At 34.9% G+C, this 22,815-nt stretch overlaps 2 protein-coding genes across 5 annotated transcripts in view; one reads left to right on the top strand and one right to left on the bottom strand.

Moving 5' to 3' along the window:
- The window catches only part of Syn1 (Syntrophin-like 1), a 222,310-nt gene that overhangs the window by 119,390 nt on the left and 80,105 nt on the right, over nucleotides 1–22,815 (bottom strand). The gene's annotated exons all lie outside the window — the stretch shown is intronic.
- LOC136997937 (uncharacterized) lies at nucleotides 15,705–22,241 on the top strand. 2 transcript variants are annotated; one of them, XM_067349411.1, is made up of 10 exons: nucleotides 15,705–16,174; nucleotides 16,731–16,855; nucleotides 16,960–17,173; nucleotides 17,265–17,329; nucleotides 17,401–17,613; nucleotides 17,781–17,928; nucleotides 18,105–18,307; nucleotides 18,402–18,537; nucleotides 18,692–18,822; nucleotides 18,961–22,241. In XM_067349411.1, the coding sequence occupies exons 1-10, from the start codon at nucleotides 16,093–16,095 to the stop codon at nucleotides 19,309–19,311; spliced, it is 1,668 nt and encodes a 555-aa protein (XP_067205512.1). In that variant the 5' UTR covers nucleotides 15,705–16,092; the 3' UTR covers nucleotides 19,312–22,241. The 2 variants fall into 2 exon arrangements, with proteins under 2 accessions (XP_067205512.1, XP_067205511.1); XM_067349410.1 differs by having other exon boundaries at nucleotides 18,381–18,537.

Here is a 22,815-nt window from a genome sequence, read left to right as displayed (position 1 = left end):
AATATGCAGAACGGCATCGAAATAAGCGGCAGGAGGGAAGAGAGCGAGAGGTAAGAAAGGGTAATGCTACTCGCGATGTACGGAGCTTCTTTCGGACTCGAAAAGTACCGTCGCACTCTTCCGTTTTCCACCATCCTTCTTATTTCCTTTCATGAAGCCGAAATGGCTGTTTATGCACGCAGCCGACAATCGTTGTTGTCATCTCGTTTTCCGAACATCCGTCTCCTCCTGCCTGCAAGTTCTGTCCCTTGTCATTTGAGCGTGAAAAGTTCGGGAATTGAATAAATTTCCGTCAAACGTTAATTCAATATAACTCTTAATTATTATTTCATAATTATAAATTCATAATTTTAGAATTAGAATAATTAGAAATTTTTAATCGATGTTGCATGTTCAATTAATGTCCGCTAAATGCGACATTCCGATTCCGATGTCTATTGCAAACATAGTTCGATAATCATGTAAAGTTAAATGCAAAATGAGAGCACAAATGTCTAAGAAAAGATATGTATTAATACACATTGCTAAAATTGTTAAAAATTTAAGAATACAAAGATTCAAATATTCCTGATTATATTCTGCCTGAAAATGATTCACGACGACAACTCTGTCAACTAATTTATTAACAAACTTTATTCAACCAATTCTTAATTTAATTCATCATTATTTCCATTCTGTTAAAAACTTAAATAATCATTCAATCAAACCAGAAGCATTCTATAAATACGCTAAACTTTTTCAATATTGGTACAATCTACAAGTACTTATATGTCTTTCTTAGACGCTGTCATCCCCTCAGACAGTTCGTATCGTTGGAAAAATAAAAGAAAAGCCGGAGAAAAATGTAAAACGAAGCGAGACGCGCAGTAACGATTCGTTGCATAAAGACTGCACTCGAAGGATGGCGGAAGAGTGGTACGTGATCGTAATATCGAGCTGACAGCGGCGAAGTAGTTCGGTGCACTTTTTACGTACCACCCCATCTCGACTTAAGAATAGCAGGCCGGAAAACGAACGTAATAAAAGCAGCGGGAGGCTATCGCGGCTGTCTTACGTGAAGTAATTTTCTCCTATCAGTCGCGCGCGAAAACGTGATGTGGCATGCGGAAGCGACAGCGATTAGATCAAGCAATTGAAATGCGCCTTACATTTCGTCGTACATTGTCATGTATCTTGGATCGACAAATTTACATCATCTAAGCTCTTATTAGCATTGGAAAAATTCTATAGTGCAGTAAGAGTCAGAAATAAAAATTTCTCTTGTGAGATATTTGTATATTTTTGCACACGAGCTTGTAAAATTCGCTAATGCTTATTTACTAGGTGCGCAATTAAGTTTCCGGGTTTTTTTTTATCAATGCAAAATGGAAAATTTCAAGAGAAATACAAAAAACGGTTTATTCAAAGTATCGTCCCTCGCTAGCTACACATTTTTGCCATCTCTCTGGCAATACATGAATACCGCGACGATAAAACGACGCGTCTTTGCATCGAAACCATTTATCCAATCAGTTTTGCACTTCTTCGAAATTGGCCAAGTGTAGCCCAGCTAAGCCATGTGCCATCGACCGGAACAAGTGATAATTGGAAGGGGCCAGGTCTGGTGAATACAGCGGGTGCGGTAGCAGATCCCATTTCAGCGTTTTCATGGTGTCCTGGACGATGGAAGTGCGATGGCACGGAACGTTGTCGTGCTGCAATATCACTCGTTCGTGTCTCGTGTCCCATTCTGGCCGTTTTTCGAGCAATGCATGGTTCAAATTTATCAGTTGTTGTTGTCTTGTGTTTGCGTATCATTTTCATCCAATAACGCTTGCAGATCGGCGTCCTCAAATGTTTTTGGTCTTCCGGAGCGCTCCTTGTCCTCAGTGTCGAAATCGCCATTTCTAAAGCGTTTAAACCAATCTTCACAAGTAGTTTTCGATTGTGCATGTTCGCCGTAGGCTTTCTCAAGCAAACGGCGTGCTTCAGCTGCATTTTCTTTCAAGTTGAAGCAGAAAAGCAAAGCTTCCCGCAAATGCTGTTTATTTGGCACAAAACTCGACATCTTTATTGTTAGAAAAAATATTTTTGCGTTGCAATATGTGTTGGTATTATGACTGGTTATTGTTGACAGATGTCCAAGTTAATAAAAAAACACAACTTTAGACATGTATATCGACTACATGTATCGTTAGCGCCATTCATGTGTGAAACCCGGAAACTTAGTTGCGCACCTAGTATTTATTAATAAAACTTTATATATATATATATATTTTTTTTTTAAAGAATATATATATCTATACATATCTTTCTAAAGAAAAAAGAGAATTGATCTTAAAATAATTTTACCATTTTGTTGCAATATCACAATTACCATTATGATAATTGCGCCCATAATAAAATGCAAATAATGTTTGTAAAAAATTAATTTAACGTAAAACACAAAAAGGGTCAAAATTTAACTTATGACAATAATACCAATAAAACTAAGATCACGTTAAAAATACGTCAAAATGGGATTGAAATATGCATGTTTAGCGACAATTGTTATAAAGAGTACGTTTTATTTAGACTCTAGCGGTCAGCGAATGTTACATTAGTTAAAGCAAATCAAGCAAACATCCATATTCATGTTCGGGATGCACCAAATGCAATGCATCTAGATATTCTAGATGCATCATCATTCAGAGCTGACAGTTTGACAGCTCTGAGTGTTTGATGTACATGATAGGCTAAACATAAAACTAAGAAGCCAACAATAGATTATTCAATATTAAATTAATCGCTAAAAATATAATTTATGATTTCTTTATAGAGCAATAGTTATTTTGCGTATAAATACGTAGATATGAAAAGACATTCATATAATCTACCATGCATTTGAATGCATTCGGGGACCTCATAAGACATGAAAGAGAACGTTAATTTCCAAGCATTGTCCACCGCCTACCAGCCGTATCTACCTGAATATGTCGGCTCGTAAAAGGAACGTCGCAAATGTCTCTAATGCACCATTACTGCCGAATTTAACGACGCCATCGTAAACGTGAAAGGCCGAGGACGAGTCTCGCGAGACTATCGGAACACTGCTGGAAATTTTGCGCTCTCCCGGTGACGTTTGTTGCTCATCTTGGTGATACGCTTCACCGAATTCCGTCAGAGGTAACAAGAAAGAGAGATAATGCTACGACGAAAATCCAGAAATTTCGAGATTAATAGTTGTATATTGCTGCAAGCGGGAGCGTACGACTTTGTGCGAGAATATTGGTTTTTTTTTTTCAACGTATCTAGGGGATAAAGTAAGTTTTGTTTATACATATTGAGAGAGTCCAAAACTAAAAATAATAAAAGAGAAATCTAAAAAAATAATAAAAGAAAAAAAAAAGAAAAAAACTAAAAAAAAGAACCTATAAAAACCGAATTGCAACAACTTTGAACTTGTTGTATTCAAATCTATGCACATCCTTAATCATATCATATTTATAAGCATGCTCCCATTCGGATAAATCGAATAACAGATTTACTCTATAGGTATTTTTATATACTTCTCTGTATTTTTTCACGCACAATTCTCACAGTTAAAATGATTCAAGTAAATATTGAAATCAATATATTGAGGTCAACAGGACGTGCCTATACAGATTTTTATATACCTGAATATTTGTACTTTATATCATAAAATTGAAATTTGACCAAAAAGAATTTTCCGTGTTAATCAAGGATAGATATAAAAGAGAGAAATTAGAATTTATAATAAAAAGTTGCAAGTGTAACCTTAATTTTGCATAATAATAATCAACTATTATCTCCATTGCATAACATTTTGCTTTTATGTGTACAAGAATGTTTTCATAAAAAAGTAATTATATGTATAAAAACAAGTTGTAAAACAAGTATCTAAGTTGGAGCTCTTAAGAAGTTAAAGAGAAGAAAGTTAAGACGGCAAAATATTATTTTGGTAATTATGAAGAAACTGCTATTAGAATTAATCGGCCGAACAGTCACGCGCTGCAAAATGCGTCTGATATTGAAACTTCGTAATACGAAATTCTCCGCAAAGAATCAAAAGCTAATCAATTCGCCCGTATATTCATTTGCGAAACGAGAGCAGTACAGACGGAGGAGGGGACGCACTCGGTAACGCTGATTATAACTCATCGCGGCTCTTCGCATATTCATAGAAAGCTTGTCGTGTGATTTACGCGCGTGTAATACATTTGTAGGACTCCCGCGGCGCGCTTCCGCTTTTCGATCCGACTCAGGCAAAAAAACTGAATACGTCGTTCGCAGGTATGATTAAATCATTTTGATAAGATTCAAATACTGTACCGCGTGTATATCTAGCAGTGTGTTAGAAAAGAGCAATTAGTAAATTGCATACCTGTCTTTTTCATGAAAAATTTATCTTCTCTCATAATCATTTTATTATATTCGGACATATATATATCGACATTTTTCACGAGTGTGAAATGTTTGCAAGAGGATTTTCAGAATTATGAAAATATCTCATATTTAGTTATTAAAAAAATAAAACAATTTTCATTAAATTTTTGATAATTGCAAATCCACTTCAAACGTAATTTCGCGAAATTTCCAAATGAGAATGTGCCGAGATGTACTGCACACAACATGCACGATAAGCCAAGGGTACACGAAATTTCCACTGTTAACATAAATTAGTTGCCCCATGAATCGTTCAAACAGCCAAAAATAACCATGCTTCTTCAGCAAACGGAAGCTACCCTTTCCCTCCCTCATTCGGAGCAAACACAGAGCGCTTGCACCAACCCTTAGCAAAGGCTTCTACGTCTGTCTGCATCTATAATCATCGGTTTAGATCTGACATCGCACCCTTGCGAAGTCTCTCCGCGAGGATAGATCGCAGGGCGGAGGGGAACGGACGGCACACGGCCGTCGACTGCGGCTTTGGAAGGGCTGTTTAAGTGGCCGGCGATAAGATAACGTCCGGAAGGTGGGTAACGGGCAATTAATTCGGGAGTAGCTTGGGTAAACAGTGCCGAGAAATTAAAAGCTATTTGTCACGGCGCGCAAGAAGGGTGACGCCCGCGCGAGTAGAGCGCGGGCGGCCGCACAAGGCGGGGAATTAAGATCGCCGCGATACGCGCATACCGTGTGCATAAAGCGTGTGAATTTCGACTCGGTTTACTACCGCGCGAAAAAGGACGCTAACGCAGTAAACGGGGACGAGAGAGATATGCATCATGTCATGAAAGCAAGTCTTACGACGTGTTGATGTCGCTTCTGAAATTAGGCTCTTAGAGGAAAAACACGAGAACGCCACTTTCGCAGTGAGATCCGCCAACTCTCACATTTTCTCACACACGTATCGTGTCATAAGAAATTCAAAAGACGCACTAGTATGTATGCCCACGCCGTCATTAGCGCCGTACACATCCGGTTAGGCATTTTCTAGTTAAACGCGTTATGCGCATACGCGCATTCTATGCATTTACGCATAATGAATGTTCGTTAAAAATCCAGAAGAGTTTAAATAGCTTGTTAGACAGTTAAAAAGTTGGCCAATTAAGCCAAAGCTGAATTCAAAGCGTAAATTGGGAGTGTAAGGCATTGGCGCGCGAAGTGATACGGTGAACGGTGGGAACCGAAAGGGAAAGCAATTACTTTATTTTAAATAACTTGATTGTTATATGATTGATTGTGTAACGAAGAAGAGAATAAAACTACGAAAAAGCGCTGGTTGCTGGTTTTAGTAATTTAAAAACAAAATAAATTACTATAAGTTAAAAAACATTCTAAAATTTACGTTTAATTCACCGCTGAAGAAGTTAACTAAAATGTCGGCAGGCCGCTAACGAGTGGGATTGTTCGAGATTGTGCCTTTCAACGTACGTGCTATTAACGTTACTTTGTAGAAGCTACGCGGAAATTTACAGGAACGTTTACGTGCTAATTACGCGACGCAGATGGCGTTTACTCGAACTAGAAGATGCCAGGCGCATTTCGCATGGCAGCCGCTGCTTTAATGATCATTAAGTAATTCAGATAAGCAAATGCGACACGTGCCATGAGCTTCTTACCTTATCGATAGAATCATTCGCAATGACGTGCAAGGTCGGCCTTCTTACCTGTAAACAAGATAACAATATTTAAAACTTCACGATGCTATTTTCCGAAAAATTAAATTAAATTGTACCGAGTGTAATTTAAGTAAAATTATTGTTTTTTAGAATGTGACGCCGTAAGAATTACATTCGTTCTACATTGTGTAAATAAAATAGATCCTTTTCAGAAAAATCTAAAGAAGGATAAATAAATTCCTACGAACAGATTGCCACAATATTCATGCAATGAACGGTAGAATCTTTATATGTGCTCGAATGCTTTTCAATTAAAATTCAGAAAAGTATTAATTCTTATATTTAAATAATTATGTACTATATTTTGTTCATTAAACGGAAAAAATATGATATTACAGAATTAAAAGTCGGTAGAAAATTTTTATCGATCGACAACTCACGCAAGTTGGATACGGAAATATCGTATTTAAAATACCGGAACGGTATTTGCGCTCGTTATATTTACATAGAAAGCAAGCCACAAAACGCAATCCATCGTAATATTTGCAATTCTACAAATATCCTCACTCGGATGAATGATGTATTGATTTACATTGGATACATATACAACGACTTCACTATTATTCTTCGTAATTCAACGATACGGATTATTAAAATCTTTCACGTATTTTTTCCGAACACTAAAAATAGCAAATAATTACGGCCCAAAAATTGTATTTCTCGAGCGTTTGTATATAAATTTACTTTCGAAATGGCGACATTTTAAAATACATGAAAGATATTTTTAATATCAGTTTATTCATCGAAATTAACTTGAACCGTATAGGATTAAGAATTCCAAATAAAAGGCGTAAAAAGAAATCCTACGACTGTTTACCGATCGACGGCGCGCCGCGAACTGTCGCAGAAGTTCCCCGGAGAATAAATTGGAACTGTCTTTGGCGACGCGTCACGCCGTTTATTGTCATTTGTTCGATACCAACTACCAGCGCGTGCCTGTCTCTTTTCAGCAAAATCGACATGACCGTCCGACGATTTATTCGGTGGGATTTATACGAGTCGTTCATTTTCAGAGTGTGACATCAGTCATACGCAGCATTTTCAAAATCTCGTAAAAATATATACGTCCCATCCATTTGTATCTTATCCCCGATTCAATATATTCGGCTATTCGACAAGTGCGTTATTTCGCATAAGTTTATGAAATAACGTTCTCAATTAAATCGAATGTCCTACTGAAAATTCAGAGAGTTGAAGGATCCGCCAATCTATTTCCAGATAATATTTCTGTGTCATAAAAAAGGACAAAAAAAAAGTAGAAATAACTTTTTTCAAAATTAAGATAGAACTTCACATGTTTCGAATACTATTTTTGAATTGAATGAGTGCAACTATTTTTGTGAATTATTCAAAATTATAAAAATACGAGTGCGACTGAAACGGTCGATAAACTTTTCGATTTTTTAAAGTGAAATACTATCTTCACGCGAGTCTCGACTCCGTGTTCGTGCAAGCTATCGTTCCATCTTATGCAATTCCATCGGCGAAAATGTGGAACAAACGACCATTGATATTGTCCGACGATAAGATGATAGAGACTGCAGGATACCTGCAGGTTCAATGTTTGCTAACCGTGAAAGAAGCGAGGAAACCAGAAAACCGTGGAAAGACGTGAAAAGAGAAAAAAGTGTGGTAAAAGCGATATTATACGGTTTGTTTTCCATCATCAATCAACTCTATCATCTAAAATAAATGGATTTTTAATTAAATATACAAACTTAAATACAAAATTTCCGATAAGAATCAAATTTCTAATAAAAGACTAGTTACAATCAAATAATAACTATTTATTTCTATACAGAATGACCTACATAAGATAATAAAAGACGTAGAGCTATTTTGTTACATACATTTAAATCTGTTAATTAAACTGTCCTATCGAATTAGTTTTCTAAAATAATTTTAACACTGAAAAACATTAAAATCCCAAAAGATTGAAATATAAAAGCATTTAGAGCTAGTGCCGATAAGAATAGAGACAATTTCGTATGATTGTAGAAATAAAATTTAAGTTAAAAAACTGAAAGAATCACAGGTTTAAATTAAAGAATTCATCATCACGAGGAGGAGAGCAGGTGTATTCCGCGGAAATTAGACTTCCCGAAAACTTAGTATCTGCAGCTGAAATACTACCTAATCTCTATTTACATGCAAGGAAAAAATGCACCTGAACTGCATCAATGTTCTCACGGTCTGTTCTACTTTCAACCTACACATTTTTTCATTACAATATTTCTTACTTTAAATATGGTTTTAATAAAAAAAGGAAGAATATAATCGAAAATATTGAATCAACCATTCAATAATCGAGAGAATAACATTATATGTGTTATAAGTGTCTAAAGTTTATCGTTTCTCGTCAAATTGTTTGAATACAATTATTTTATTTTATTTATTTTCAATTATAATCTAATTATTTAATTCAATTATCGCAATTAATGTCAATTATTTATTCCAATAAATATCTAAACACAAAACTAACATATGTAAGAATCTAAATGTATCGATCGATAAACAAACTATTTCTATTCTAGCATCTAAAAAGTAAAAAATCAAAATTTCAATGATTTTGTTGATTGTAAGATAGACTTCTTGATAATACAATAAAGACAAGTAAAGTACGAAATTCTGAAACTTGGTCACGGAAATTATTTTATATTTCGTGGATGTCAAATTTATAGACATTCTAATATTCATGGAGATAAAAAGGCGTAATGAAACATTATCAGGCGGCGAAAGAAAAAGATAGGGAGCATCAGACTGTATAGAGTGTTGAATTATGTGTACGTGGAGTTGCAGAAGGTAAGAGACGGCGGAGGAGTGAGGAATGAAGCTCAGGGACTGGAGGGGTAATAACTCATAGAGTACCGTACACAATACCATTGTGTTCGTTGTACAGATTCTGCTGAGAACAGGACTGCGCGTATATACAGGGTGTTCCTGAAATAGGTCGCAAACATTGGCATATTCCCAGGTATATGTGCTTATACCGAGTGTTTCAAGATCTATCAAAACTTCCAGTGTCTCCCAAATATCAAAAATTCTCTTCCTATTTGAGAATTTACTGTCTATAGTCGGATTGTATAAATTCCAATATCAATATCGAATTATCGTAAATCACAAAAGGTATTTAAAAACAAATAATCAATAGCTACTTTTCTCGTATAAATGAAAATATTGAGCGGTACACTGTATTTATTTGTGAACTTCAGAAAATATTTTTACAAGCTTTCATATTTAGAAAGAAAATGAAAAGAAGGAAAAAATGAAAGGGTATAAAGATAACCAAAAATACTAGTGGAGTAAGAGAGAAAATGTAAGAACGTGAAAACGACGCAAGATCAAAAGAACGAAAAGAGACGAGTTGTATGCATGTCAGAGACAGTAATTTTTACCCTTTGCTCCGGTTAGTTCATCGCGTGTGCATCTTTCTACGTTAGTCTCCAATCTACTCAAATCGTACGACGCGAGAAAATTAATCGTGCATTACTCGCATCAAAATTTCAAAAAAGTTAGAGAATTTAATCCTTTCCGTGTTGAACAAAATTGAAGACTCAACCATATAATATAAAAAGAGTATGGACCGTACCATTAACGTGCTGCACTGCACAGCATGTCCGTCATGCCGCAAGTGTCTGTGTGCAAACGTGCGTGTTCAAGGTGCATGAACTCTGCAAATCGATCGACATCTTTGCTGTATTTCCACTTTTGTTTTAACACGTTTTAGAGCAATTTTGTCCGCTTACGTCTACTTAAAGAATTATAACTTTCAAGCAAAATTGTAGCTTTTATTTTTATATAAAACACGACCCTTCAAACTTCAATCAACACGTATTTAAAGTTTGCAAAAATTGCATAATCTATGGAACGTTTCGAGTATGCTTTGTTCGAACAATATTTTCCATAAATTTCGTTTTTCGAAAATTAATTAGCACACATTGTTATCATTATTATTGCGTGATAAATAGCTCTTCTCATTAAGTTAAAATAATGTTGGCGTAAATGGTTAAACCGATAATAAATTTTAAAATAATATTGCTTTTCCACAAAGTTCCACGATCTTGACATTCTGGAAATTCCTCTTGTAACCTAATGATTACTGGCAACCGCAAACTGAGAAACTTAAATGAATCAGTCCATTTCTGAAGGTAGTACCCCGATATTTTATAGAGGGTTGCAGCTTGGCGTACTTAAGTAGATGATACCCTTTCCGTTTCATAATCTCGTTCGCAAATCTCTGCACATTCATAAGTGTCGGCGGCACGCTCTCATTAGCACTACAATCACTACCATTACCGAGTAGCAAAGCCTGGTTACCAGACTTATTTTAAGTACTCGTTGTTGCGAGTTTTATTGTATAATGCGAAAATCATAAATGTTACAAATATACGGAACTTGAGATTATCGGAAAACGATATATTAAATAGATGAAATCATTCATCTAGCTACATAATGATTCGTTTATTTTTTTTTTTGCTAAAAAATATATAAAGCGCTTGATTGTACGGGACCTTTTGTGTGTTTCCGTGGAAAGATTAAAGGTTTTCCGGGGAGAGAGAAAATAGCAAACCAATGAAAGAAACCGGATGGCTGTAATAAAGTGAGCCGCCTGGTTTTCGTCGAAGTAGATGTCGAAAACATGATTTTGTAGTATGAATGATTATCTCTAAGTGCGTCTGTTCATTTTTCTACTTTTATTGCGCTTCCCATTTCTGAATATCGAAAATTAAAAAGAATAAAAAAAAGATTTATAAAAATAATATAACTCAGTAAATTAAGAACTGAAGAGAATAATAAAATTCATAAGAATTGGAAATCTTTTTAACTATTGTTATTCGTGAAGTCATCACGGAAATTGAAAGATTGAAATTTTTTCCATTGTTCTCAGAACGCAATTAGCTGCAATGTGGACACAAAAATAAAATCTGATCAAAGGACAGAGAGCGCAACCAATGCTGGTGTGAACTATTCTAAGCGTCGAAGCTGTGAAAATCCTCATGCGCAATGTAATTTGTCAGCCGCTGGAAATTAAACGGAGACGAATCTGACTGCTGCAATCTGACGCATTGGTCGTTTCTGGGAAATTGAAGTTTCGCCCGGTGCTCGTTCACATTTCGCAAGGAATCAAAGATCGCTTTGACCGCAATCCCATGGTTTGATGATCGTCACCGTGGGCCAAGGGAGCGGTTATATGCGATACCCGGAAGTCATGTAGCCACCGGAAACGGAAATTAGGTACGGCTCAGAAACAATGGCGATTCAAGGGAATCGCGATTGTCGCTGCCTCTGTTTCGTAGACAGAGAGAGAGGAGAGAGGGAGATAACTCATTACTACTACCTCGCGGATGCCATTTGTAATGGAAGATGGCACGTCACAGGATAGCAAAAAGCATAATAAAAATATACTAAATTAAAATGAGCATTTGTAAGTACTTTGCAATCAATTAAAATAAATTGATTAGCGCAAGCTGTTATTATTTTTCGCCACTAACAAACTCTAAATTATACAATTTTACTAATTTCCCGATATATTCTTGTCATTAAAATAAACAATAATAGGCAACTTGACTTCCGTACCAGAAAATTATTTCCAATAATCATTAAAGAAAGTTTGTCAGATAAACACAAAATATCCGATCAATATAATACACATTCGAGGACAAAGGATCTATTTATGGTGATCGATTACATGCAAAAAAAAAGGGGAGGACAAAGATGATAACAAAACGGTTCCTCATTCGCTTCGCTTCGCTTCCAGCGAAACAAGCGGAGTCGAATTATCAAGTATGATGCTTCGCAGGAGGTTACTGAAATATGTATGAAACCATAAGCGCGCCGTGTAGGCAGGACAACGAACGACGTCCTTGGTCCTCCCTCGTATGTATATTCGTCTCTGGGTCCTTTGAGTTATTATTCAAAGCAAATCATAGTCGGGGTCGCGCGGGATTAAGCTTCCTTTTACATGCACGAAAGCCTGGTACAAGGAGACGATACCGGATCCGCTCTCTTCATCACACGTCGTCCACCTCTCACGTACCACCTCTTTCGTGTTTCGCGGACACCCGGTGTTGTCTCCCCCCCTCCCCCCCGTTCACTATTAGAGATAAGCCCAATCTGGAACGTTGGCATAGTGAGGAGTTCTATATACTATAGTTAGCCAACATTACTCTACTGTTCGGTAAAATCCATGAAGGGAAATATATGAACATCTCGAGAACTCAAACAAATACTCAGAAAAAACAGTCGTATTTTTGTCGAAAACGTTTTATCCAAGATACATAAGCAATTTGAAGAATACATAAAAATATTAGAATAGAGAAAAAGGATACTTATGTATCAATTTTAAATGCACGAAATAAATTATATGGCACAGGTTTTTTTCATTTCGCAAAGGACACTTCGCTAATCCACACGAAATACATATGTCGGCTAATGCAATTTGCAACACGGCTTCACTTTTCGCTAATGCAAAGAGCAACGAAAGAAAAAGGATTAAAAGAAAAAGAAGAGGGAAGGAGAGCTGTACTATCGCAGCCGAAAGTTAGGCCAATCCCTAAACTCTGCGAACATATCTTTGGACTAGCCCTTGGCAGAACGGGTTGCGCTGACGGGGTCGTAACGGCAGCGGGAAAGGAGGATGGGAAAGCTCAAGTTCCTAACGAGACACGCCGTACTCAGCCATGGAACGAACTCAGCCGCCGTCGAAGCAAGCATGAGAAGGTCTTCAACGATGTGCGAGTACTATGAAATACGAGTATGAACGAACCGGGGCGGCATACCAACGCTAATTATTAGTAGTCCAGAGAAATTTCGTTATCAGCATAAATGTCAACTAGGCTTTTATTTAAAGCCGAGGCTATTGTCAAAGAAGCCTGCCGTCGTTCTTTTTGCAACGGTCAGTCATTGTGCCGCCGGAGATGTGCAGGACATCTCGTTAAAGAACAAAGAGTCGGTTTATAATGAAGAAAGGAAAATATCAACGGTATATAAACGGAGAATGAGCCAGACATAATGTATTTTAATAACGGTAGTTTATAATTCAACGACTTGTGGGATAATCGGAAACCATAGCGCGAAGGGAGCCGTGAATATTAACTTCTACGCTCCAACTTTTCTACGCAGCAATCGACCAATAACTTCAATTTTTTTAATTTATGTTGCAAATATGTTTATTACTAAAGTTGATTTCAAATATGCAGTGAGAAAAATTTATGAAAAAATTATTAAATAATATTGTACGTATATTCTACATTTTAATTTATTATCAAGAATTTATTAACTAAATAATACCAAAGTATTATAAAATGTGTCAGATTTATGTTAAATTCTGGATTTAACAAACTGAGACGAGCAGTGAAATAAAAAAAAAAATGAAAGCTAATTTGAGTTCCCGTGCAGCGTGTAATTTCTAAAATTAGCAGATTGCTAAATAAGTTAATTTTTTCAAGCAGAGTCGCGCGTGGAATGTTAACAGACCGTTTCTTCAAATTCAATTTCAGTGTCATAATATTCCATCTCCTAATGTTTCTTATGATCACAAAAATTCCAGCTGACACGTGGTGTATTCTGAAAGCACGTCCGTTCTTAGTGTTAGACGGATCTTGCATGCGATTTGATGGACGGTAGAAATACTTCCTGTAATTGATGATCCTCTGCGTGGCAACTGTTGCAACTGGGAGATCATGAGAGAGCAGTCAAAGCTCAACCGCAAACGGACTGACCGAGTTTAACGGATCAACACCGAACTCCTCTTGAACTCGTGATCGATCTCTCCAAGATCCTACCGACATTCGCGCTTATCTTGTCGATCCATTTATTAGATTAGGCAATCCTGTGTGTCTTCACTTATTGCTTGAATAATCGCAGGATAATGGAGATAATATAAAGTTAAGGACATAGTTCAGCGAGCACCAATACAAATCTAATCTATCTGAATATCTCAAGTTCATCACTTTTCCTATTATGCGATTATTTTTTGACAAAACGCTGACATTTTTCAGCAAAAATTGGATCGAATGTTATTTCCTTTTTGATATTTTCGACAATATTAAAAATATTTCGATAATAATAACTGTCAAGATTTTGTTACAGTAACTAAAAAATTAAAATTTTTCAAGCCCTTATAACTGCAATAATCCTAAATTCCACCTTTGACCATATTTCTGTCGCTATCGACGTTGGAATTCCGTCGCGATGTCGGCAGGCATTCCTGACAAAACAGACGTCGCGCCGCTTCGTGTCGCCCCGGTCGGGGTGCACTCAGCGGAGTTATGCAAACTTGTCGAGATTCGTTTGCTGAACGAGACGGCACGGATGTCCTCGTTATCAATGGAGCGTAACTCTTGTTAAGCCCGACAAAACACTCGACTCGACTCGACTTGACTCGGCTCGGTTCGGTTCGGACTTCTCCGTAGTTCTGAATTTTGCGGACCGTGGCAAATGCTCTCGCTTGTGAAAGCACAACAGTCTACAAAGCTTGCAATTGCAACTAGGCGCGCTTAAATCATCAAACACATACTCAAGAGTTCGGTCAACAAAATTAAACGATTCGCGATGAAGTTCACGAGAAAAGCATCAAATTCCGGAACATAAAAATCCCCGGGCGAAGCTCTCATACACTCCAAATCACAATTTCCAAAGATACTCGCCGCAGAAAGAGCCGCTGGTGTCCAGCGACTGTGCCACGTACCGTTTGCAGCACGTACTTTAGCACGTTCTTCGTTGATCTCTCTTGAACATAATTTTCTCTCTCTATTTCTCGGTCGCACTGCAAGACTTTTGAGAGACTCGAAACGTTACGTAACTTGCAGCATCCAGCCGCATCTAGTATCATGCTCGGTCATAAGATAATTATTATATCGCGCGCGCGCGCGCACGAGAGAGAGAGAGAGAGAGAGAGAGAGAGAGAGAGAGAGAGAACAAGGGTAAGAGGGGTAGAAAAGGGTAGGGAAAGAGATATTACTGCATGTAGTCGCGGTTGGTATTCGCGACGAAGTACAGGAAGGGGCGTAGCGCAAGTAGATAAAGCAAGTTACTCGCAGCCCGACGTCGTAATGTGGCCGCAGTGCTCGCGCTAAAGGCGAATTTACACGTTTCGCTCTGGATCATTATCCTGAATGAATTAAACAAAACGGAAGGAAGAGAAGCGAATTAGGTAAACAGCAAAATCTCCACAAAAATAAACAATTAAAAAATGTATAATGCACGCGCAGTGATAAAAGATGTGTAATATTGATTATCAATATGTAAAAACTTACAGAGAATTAAATCTGTTGCAGAAGCATTTTAAATTTCTGCAAAATTAAATTAAATTTTCGTAAGAAACGATATATATCAATTATATTATTTGTATTATCATTATGTGTTAAAAGTCTTTTTCTGGTACAAGCTTTATTCGTACACGGAAAAAAAAATTGCTGCTGCCACAACTAATCATGGTTTGCTGAAACTGTATTTGCTGCTGTAACAACCAAAATCGCTACTATATAACAAATATTTGCTGCTGTTGCTAATACGTCGGCATAGTAGCAAAATTTGTAGATGATCGCATGTCTGTTACAGTCATTTTATTTAGCAACATAAAGTTAACTGTCTCAGCTACCTGATACATGTATGGAAAAGAAAATTGTCTTTGCCATAGCAAACCATATTTGCTGAAACTATGTTTGCTATCAAATTTGCTACTATACAAAAAAGGTTTGCTGTCCTAGCTATCTGATATATCTTACTTAGCAAAGGCATATAAGTATTGCTCAACAATGATACATTTCACGTTACGTGTGCCATCGACTTTTGAACTGGCAATGAATATCGGAATGTCTTAGGCGCACAAGATAAGCCGATATATCAATCGATTGAAAATACGCGCTTTTTAAAAAGAACATCGACGGCGCGATAGTGGCGCAGCGGTGATACGCAGTGCTACATGCTACGTGCTACATCGAAGGTATAAACGTTTTCTCCTTGTCTTTCGAAGCTTGTTTTTGAGATCATGTCGAGCACAAGTGCGTGTAGTACATATTATTTATTAACTAAATGGGGATTTTCTCCTGAAATAATAGCGAACTTTACAGGTAAGTAAGTCAATTTATTTTTGATAAAAATGGTAAGAGTAACGTATAACTTGGACTCGTTTGGACGAGGGGAGTGAAATCTGAGGAATGAAGGGAAAATCCATTGCAACCATCTTGATTGATGAGATTTTGCGTACATATAACACACGATATATCTATTTTCACGTCCCATTGACATGATTTTAACCGAGCCATCGTTGGGATTTAAGGTAATGTATTTCGTACATGAATACGGAATACGTAACCATATCGTTATTTCGTATAATTAATCGTCATCGTCATCTTGATTAATCATATCCCTTCTTTTCCCTCAAGCTTCAACCCTGCGGAAATATGCTCGGTTCAGATATTCCTACGTCCATTTTCTTTCCCAGGTAGTAAAGTCCTTATGACGTTATTATGATGTCAAATGATGTACCCTTGCTACTTGGGATGGTTATCTTATCGTTTAGCGAGTGATTAAGAAAATTTATAGTTTTATTGATACATATTGCGCTGTCTAATATTTAACTCTAATATATCATGTTTTTTTATCTTCTACTTGCTTTAATTTTAGCTCAAGAAATTGAAGCAGATCAATTGAATATTTTAACGGAAGAAGATCTTAAGAGTTTAATCCCAAACATAGGACCGCGAAGAAAATTTCAAAGTATTGTGAAACAATATCTAAATGAAAGAGAGGTATTCATTTAACATTCTACTTTTCTTCACATTACTTTGTCGAGTAAGGCAATCTACCTTACCATATAAATAACATTAATATATTGATATAAATGTTTGCCAAGATTCAACAGTTACATCCGGAAGAAAATTCTAATACAATTAATCATGAACAACAGTCACTAGCTGCACAACAAGAACAAGTAGAAAATCCTATAAAGCAGAAAAATATAGAGAGCAATATACACAATCAAGATATTATATACTACCTACAATCATTGCCTGAAACTCAGCAGAGTATTTCGGACAATGTCTCTGTCGCTACTAGTGAACTTAATGGTGAGAACAAAACATTCTTATGTTAATCTTAATCTAATTATATATATGTTTAATATTAACTATTATTATAAATAATAACTTTTCTGACTAGATGTATTACTTGAAAATAAAGAAAATCAATTAGGGGTGAAACGACATCTGACTGATGATGAATATGTAAGAAGAATATATTAAAATAAAAATATTTAAATTTGTTATGTTTCTTATTATTGTGTTTATTATTGCAGAATCTTGAAGCTGTGTTAAAAAAATCTGAAGAAGGCTTATTGGTGCTAAGTTCATACCAAAAAGAAAAAAGGTTGAATAATGATATGCGAAATAAGCTTGCAAAATTAATTGTTAGTAATGAGCTGTCACCTAACATAAACTGCAGTATTACAAGCAGCAGAGCATTATTTTTAAGCGAAGAAGTACAAAAATTATTTCCTACTGAAGAAAAGGTAAGTTAAGTTTAGTTCGTGTATAATACAGTAATAATAACATTAATAATAATAATAAAACAATAAAATACGTATATATAAATAACAAAAATAAACATATAAATGTACAATTTACATATTGCTATTTTGGTCTGGAATTATTTTGTTAACATTATTTGTTCTTGCAGAGTGTCTGGTATATAAAGCATAAGAAAGGAGAGTCACAAGGAAGAGGTAAAATAATCACAAAATACTATTCCACACGAAGACAACTTATCAAAGCTGGTTTGTTATCTTTAAAGTCTACTATACCTGTTGTAACAGCTGTGACTGAAAGTAAGTTCTACTGAGAAAAGTTTAAATATATTGCGAGAAAAATGAATTTAGTGATATTTATATCAGCAGTATATATTGTACATGTCTGTGTTTATGTTCTGTACGTGTACCTATGTGATAACAAATTATTGTAAAATGAAGAGTATCATTAATATTTATTATTGCGTTTTTTGTAGATGAGTTGAGTGACGCTGACATTGCTAATTATGAAGAATATTTGTTATGGCTGAAGAATAATTCTAGACCATGGCAAAAAGTCACTACATATTGGTCTCAAACTTCAAAAAAACGAGTTCAAGATCTTATAACTAATAGTCAGCCTTGTTATGAGTATATAGATCAGTTTCCAGCTCTCTCTGATCCATTAGGTTATCTATTAGTGAGTATAATATAGTATATATATATATATATTATGTTATATAAAATCAAATAAAATGTTATATATTATACAGAAATATATGTTTTATTTTAAGCTGGAACAAGATTTTGAAATATTACATCCAGAACACGGTTTAAAACTTTATATTGCTTGGCCAAAATTATCAGAATTTATAACTGACAGAGTGAATTTTAAAGCTAAAAAGCGTTTGGATAATGTTTTGACACCTGGTAAGATTTTAATAATGTCTCATTTTACAGTGATATTGTGTAGCGATTTTATATTCAACTTATTTTGTAATATATTTATATATATATTATGTTGCTATTATGATATGTATATATTATGATTATATTTGTAATATAATTATTCATATTTCTATAGAGGGCACCAAAGTTGCAATTATATCGTTAATGCCTCATTTGTTCCCTGTAATCACGATTAAAAAAGGTAAACCAAGAGATTGGAGACCTTCTAGGGAAGAATGTGAAGAAGCATTTCTTTTACATGTGAAGGTAAATATACAATTAAATTGATTTTACTTTTCAATCTTTCTTTTTTTATGTTGCATTTTTTGTTGAATTAAAGCCTATATACCATATTATAAGTTAATTATTTTAATATTATTCTAAAAATACGTTAATATTTTGCAGACGATTACTGATTTGGATGCAAGATTAGAAGAGCGTACGAAAAAATTGCGATCATTTGGTGTGACCTCGCAGCCCATTACAGTGATAGTTGGTCCCAGCTTTGATGAAATTCATCAGTGCTTTGTTGTAATCAACAACTTGCGATATGAAGTAGAAACACCACTGAAAGGTATAGACCTCGTTTTTAAAATATGTACTGCTTTAAATATTGAATATCCTCTCGAAATAAGGCAACTCTTCATGTTTTTGCAAAGAGCTGTATACAATTTTGAAACTTTGTGGGATAAGCATAAAAACTCTCAACTCACTTGTAGTGTTCTTGCTTTGATTAAAGAATACAAAAGATTATAAATCTTTTTTCCAAAAGTATTTCATTAGCGTCATGCCTAAGTGTTTTTTATGTAAAAAAACAGAAACATCTGTCAATGGTTTATTTATGCATTTTGATTTTAAACATCGTGCTCATTCATTCACAGTTTTTAAATGTGGTGAAAATGGATGTTATCGACAATGGTCGTTGCGAAATTCATTGCGAAAACATTTAGTTGGACCTAATCATAATTTTCCTGCTTGGTCTACTATTAAGTCTACTCATGAACATCGTATTGATTGTAATAACGCTGAAATTTTTAATGAATGTATTAACCAGGTTAATACAAGTAATTCTGATATATTATCAACAGAAATTGGTGCCAAAAATTATTTGCGTGAAATAACTCTTATTGACAATGAGTCTATTATAAAAGATCGCAGTAATGCTTTTGTTGCAAAATTATATAATAAACCTTCAATCCCACGAAACCATATTCAATCCATTATTGATGATATTATATTTCTAATAAGTCGCCATAGTTCCATTTTAAAAGAAAAAATTGTTTCACACTTAAATACACTTGGTTCTGATAATGAAACAATGAAAGATATAACATCAATATTGGATTGTCTAGAACATTCATTCAACCATCTTCAGAATGAGTACCAACGTGTTAAATATTTTAAGTCTTCTACTAATTATATAGCTCCTATTAAGTATTGCATAGGTAACAGAAGGGTATGTAAAGATACTGGATCATTTCTTGTTGAAAAAGTTAAAGACGTTTATAGTTATTTCATACCTTTGAGACAGGTATTACAACAATTTTTTGAACTGCCTGATGCATTTACTGCTACAATGCATTACATTAATTCACTTAAAGATTCAGATAGTGTAAAGAACTTTATTCAATCTAAACTTTGGTGTCAGAAGAGAAAGAACTTTGACAGTAATGCTACTGTTTTACCACTTTTTATTTATTATGATGATTGGGAAGTGAATAATCCATTGGGATCTCATAGTGCTGCTCTTGGAGGAGTATATTGTTACGTACCCTGTCTGCCACCTGAATGCATATCTCGTTTGGAGAATATTTTCTTAGTTCTCTTGTTTCAATCTCAAGACCGAAAAGAATTTGGGAACAAACAAATATTTGCACCTTTGATTGAGGAGCTTAATTTTTTAGAACAAAACGGGATAACAGTTACTATAAACGGTAATATCCATAAAATCTACTTTGTACTAGGTTTACTATTTGGCGACAATTTAGGACTCCATGCTATGTGTGGTTTTCTTCAAAGTTTTCGTGCTAACTATGCATGTAGATTTTGCAAATTACATCGCACTCTTTGTGGAACTACCTGTCTTGAAGACGAAACTGTTCTCAGAACACATACATCTTATGTAACTGATTTAGCCTTAGAAAATAGTTCACTTACTGGAATTACAGAAGAATGCGTCTTTAATGAAGTCAATTCATTTCATGTGACTGATAATGCTTATGTTGACATCATGCATGATGTTTTAGAAGGTATTGCTCACTATGATATGATTCCAATAATAAGTCATTTTATTGACATCGGTGATTTTAACTTGTCAAATCTCAATCACAGTGTGCAAATGTTTCATTATGGTCCTGGTGTACAAAATAAACCACCTTATATTGATAATGATTTTGCAACAAAAAGCAAACTAAAAATGACAGCCTCAGAAATGTTTATCTTTTGTAGACTTTTCGGTGTTATTATTGGACATTGTGTGAAATCATATAATGATCCATTTTGGAAATTGTATTTGTTATTAAAAGAAATTCTTGAACTTTTGCAAAGTAGATCAGTGTCAGACGATTTTGCTTCTGCATTTAAAGTATTAGTTTTGGAACACCATAACCAATATATGAAATGCACGAACGAACGTTTAAAACCAAAACATCATCATCTTGTTCACTATTCACGCGTCATGATGCAATCTGGTCCACTTATTTTATTATCTGCGATGAGGCTTGAAGGATTTCATAAAGCTCTTAAGAAAATTGCTAAAGTTATAACGTCAAGAAAAAATATTGCTTTTTCCATTGCTACTCGTTATCAACTTTCGTTTTGTTATAAACTAATGGCTCAGGAAAGTATTATTCCAACTTTTGAAGTAGGATCAGGAAATATTAATATTACTAAACACGATCGCTTTAACTATTTTGCACCATTCTTGCCAACTAATATACTTCGTGATCCACATTCTTTTATTACAAACTTTGTTAATTATAAAGGCACTCGGTATCAATCCAAAATGGTATTGGTTTGTGGAACGGACGAAAATTCCTGTCCTATTTTTGCAGAAATTCAACACATTATTCTTCATCAAAATAATCTTTTTTTTATTTGTTTCTCTGTTCTAAATATGGGCCTTAATTGTGATATTGGTGGTTTTGAAGTAGAACGAAGTACTAAGTGGATTTTTATTAAATATGAAGACTTATTGGATCCTTTTCCTTTGTTCATTTATACTATGGCAACTGGTGAGCGATATATTATTTTACATCATCCTGTGTGATATTACTTTTCACCTAATGTCATACTTTCCTGAGTCTGTTTACATGTTTATGTGTGTAATACAATACCATATATTTTATATGAAGATATTTTATGTTAAAATGAGTAAATTTTTTTATTTATTAATTTTATATGAAAAGAGCACACACGTTATATGCGTTATTGTTAAGTACTTATAATATTAAATATAATTTCGTAATACTAAGTAATCTCTTTTACAATACACTTATAATACTTTTTTCAACAAAATTGTTTTTGCAATGTATATCGGCGTAATTTTGTATTTTAGTGTATTAGTTATGTATAATAAGAATTAGTACTCATATATGTATAAGGAAGGTAAATATAAAAATATAATTTTGCATGTGTGATTTTACTTTTTCCTTATATTTTTTAGCCTCCATAAGTCAATAAAATTATTTAACTATCAATTATAGCTACCGTTTATACCATTTTTACTGCCATTGATATTATTTTAGCTGTGGGACAAACCTCGAATATAAACGTCATTTTGGGTAGATTTGCTGACATAGCTAAAATATTAGCAATGATACCAAAACTTACAGCTCTAACAGCTAAACAATGTGCGCGTCACAACTAATTGTTGTTATGCATACTGCCATAGCTATTTTCTGCAGTGTGTACTGCAGCTAAATCTTTAGCTGCCACAGTTACAAGCCTTTCAGCTAATAAAAATAGATCTCGCAACAACAACTTTAGGTGTCCCTATAATACAAGCGAAGTTTAGTTACAGGACCTAGTTTTTAGCTGTGACAGTTAAATTTTTTTTTCCGTGTATTTATTCTACTAATAGCCTTCTATTTTTGTCCGCTAAGCTGGTTTTGTAATCTTTTTCAAAGAGAAAATAAAAAGCTGAAAAAATTAGCAGCTTCTCGAAAACGAAGAAGTCACGTTCTAATTCTGAGTGTTAGCTCTACGTGTAACAAATAACGATGTGTAACCGTCATAAAAATAGAACTCTACACTCTGCTA

Source organism: Linepithema humile, chromosome 2, assembly GCF_040581485.1.
Source record: "Linepithema humile isolate Giens D197 chromosome 2, Lhum_UNIL_v1.0, whole genome shotgun sequence".
NCBI classification, from domain to species: domain Eukaryota; kingdom Metazoa; phylum Arthropoda; class Insecta; order Hymenoptera; family Formicidae; genus Linepithema; species Linepithema humile.
Note: the sequence above shows the minus strand (reverse complement) of the source record. Positions and strands in the feature narration are given on the sequence as shown.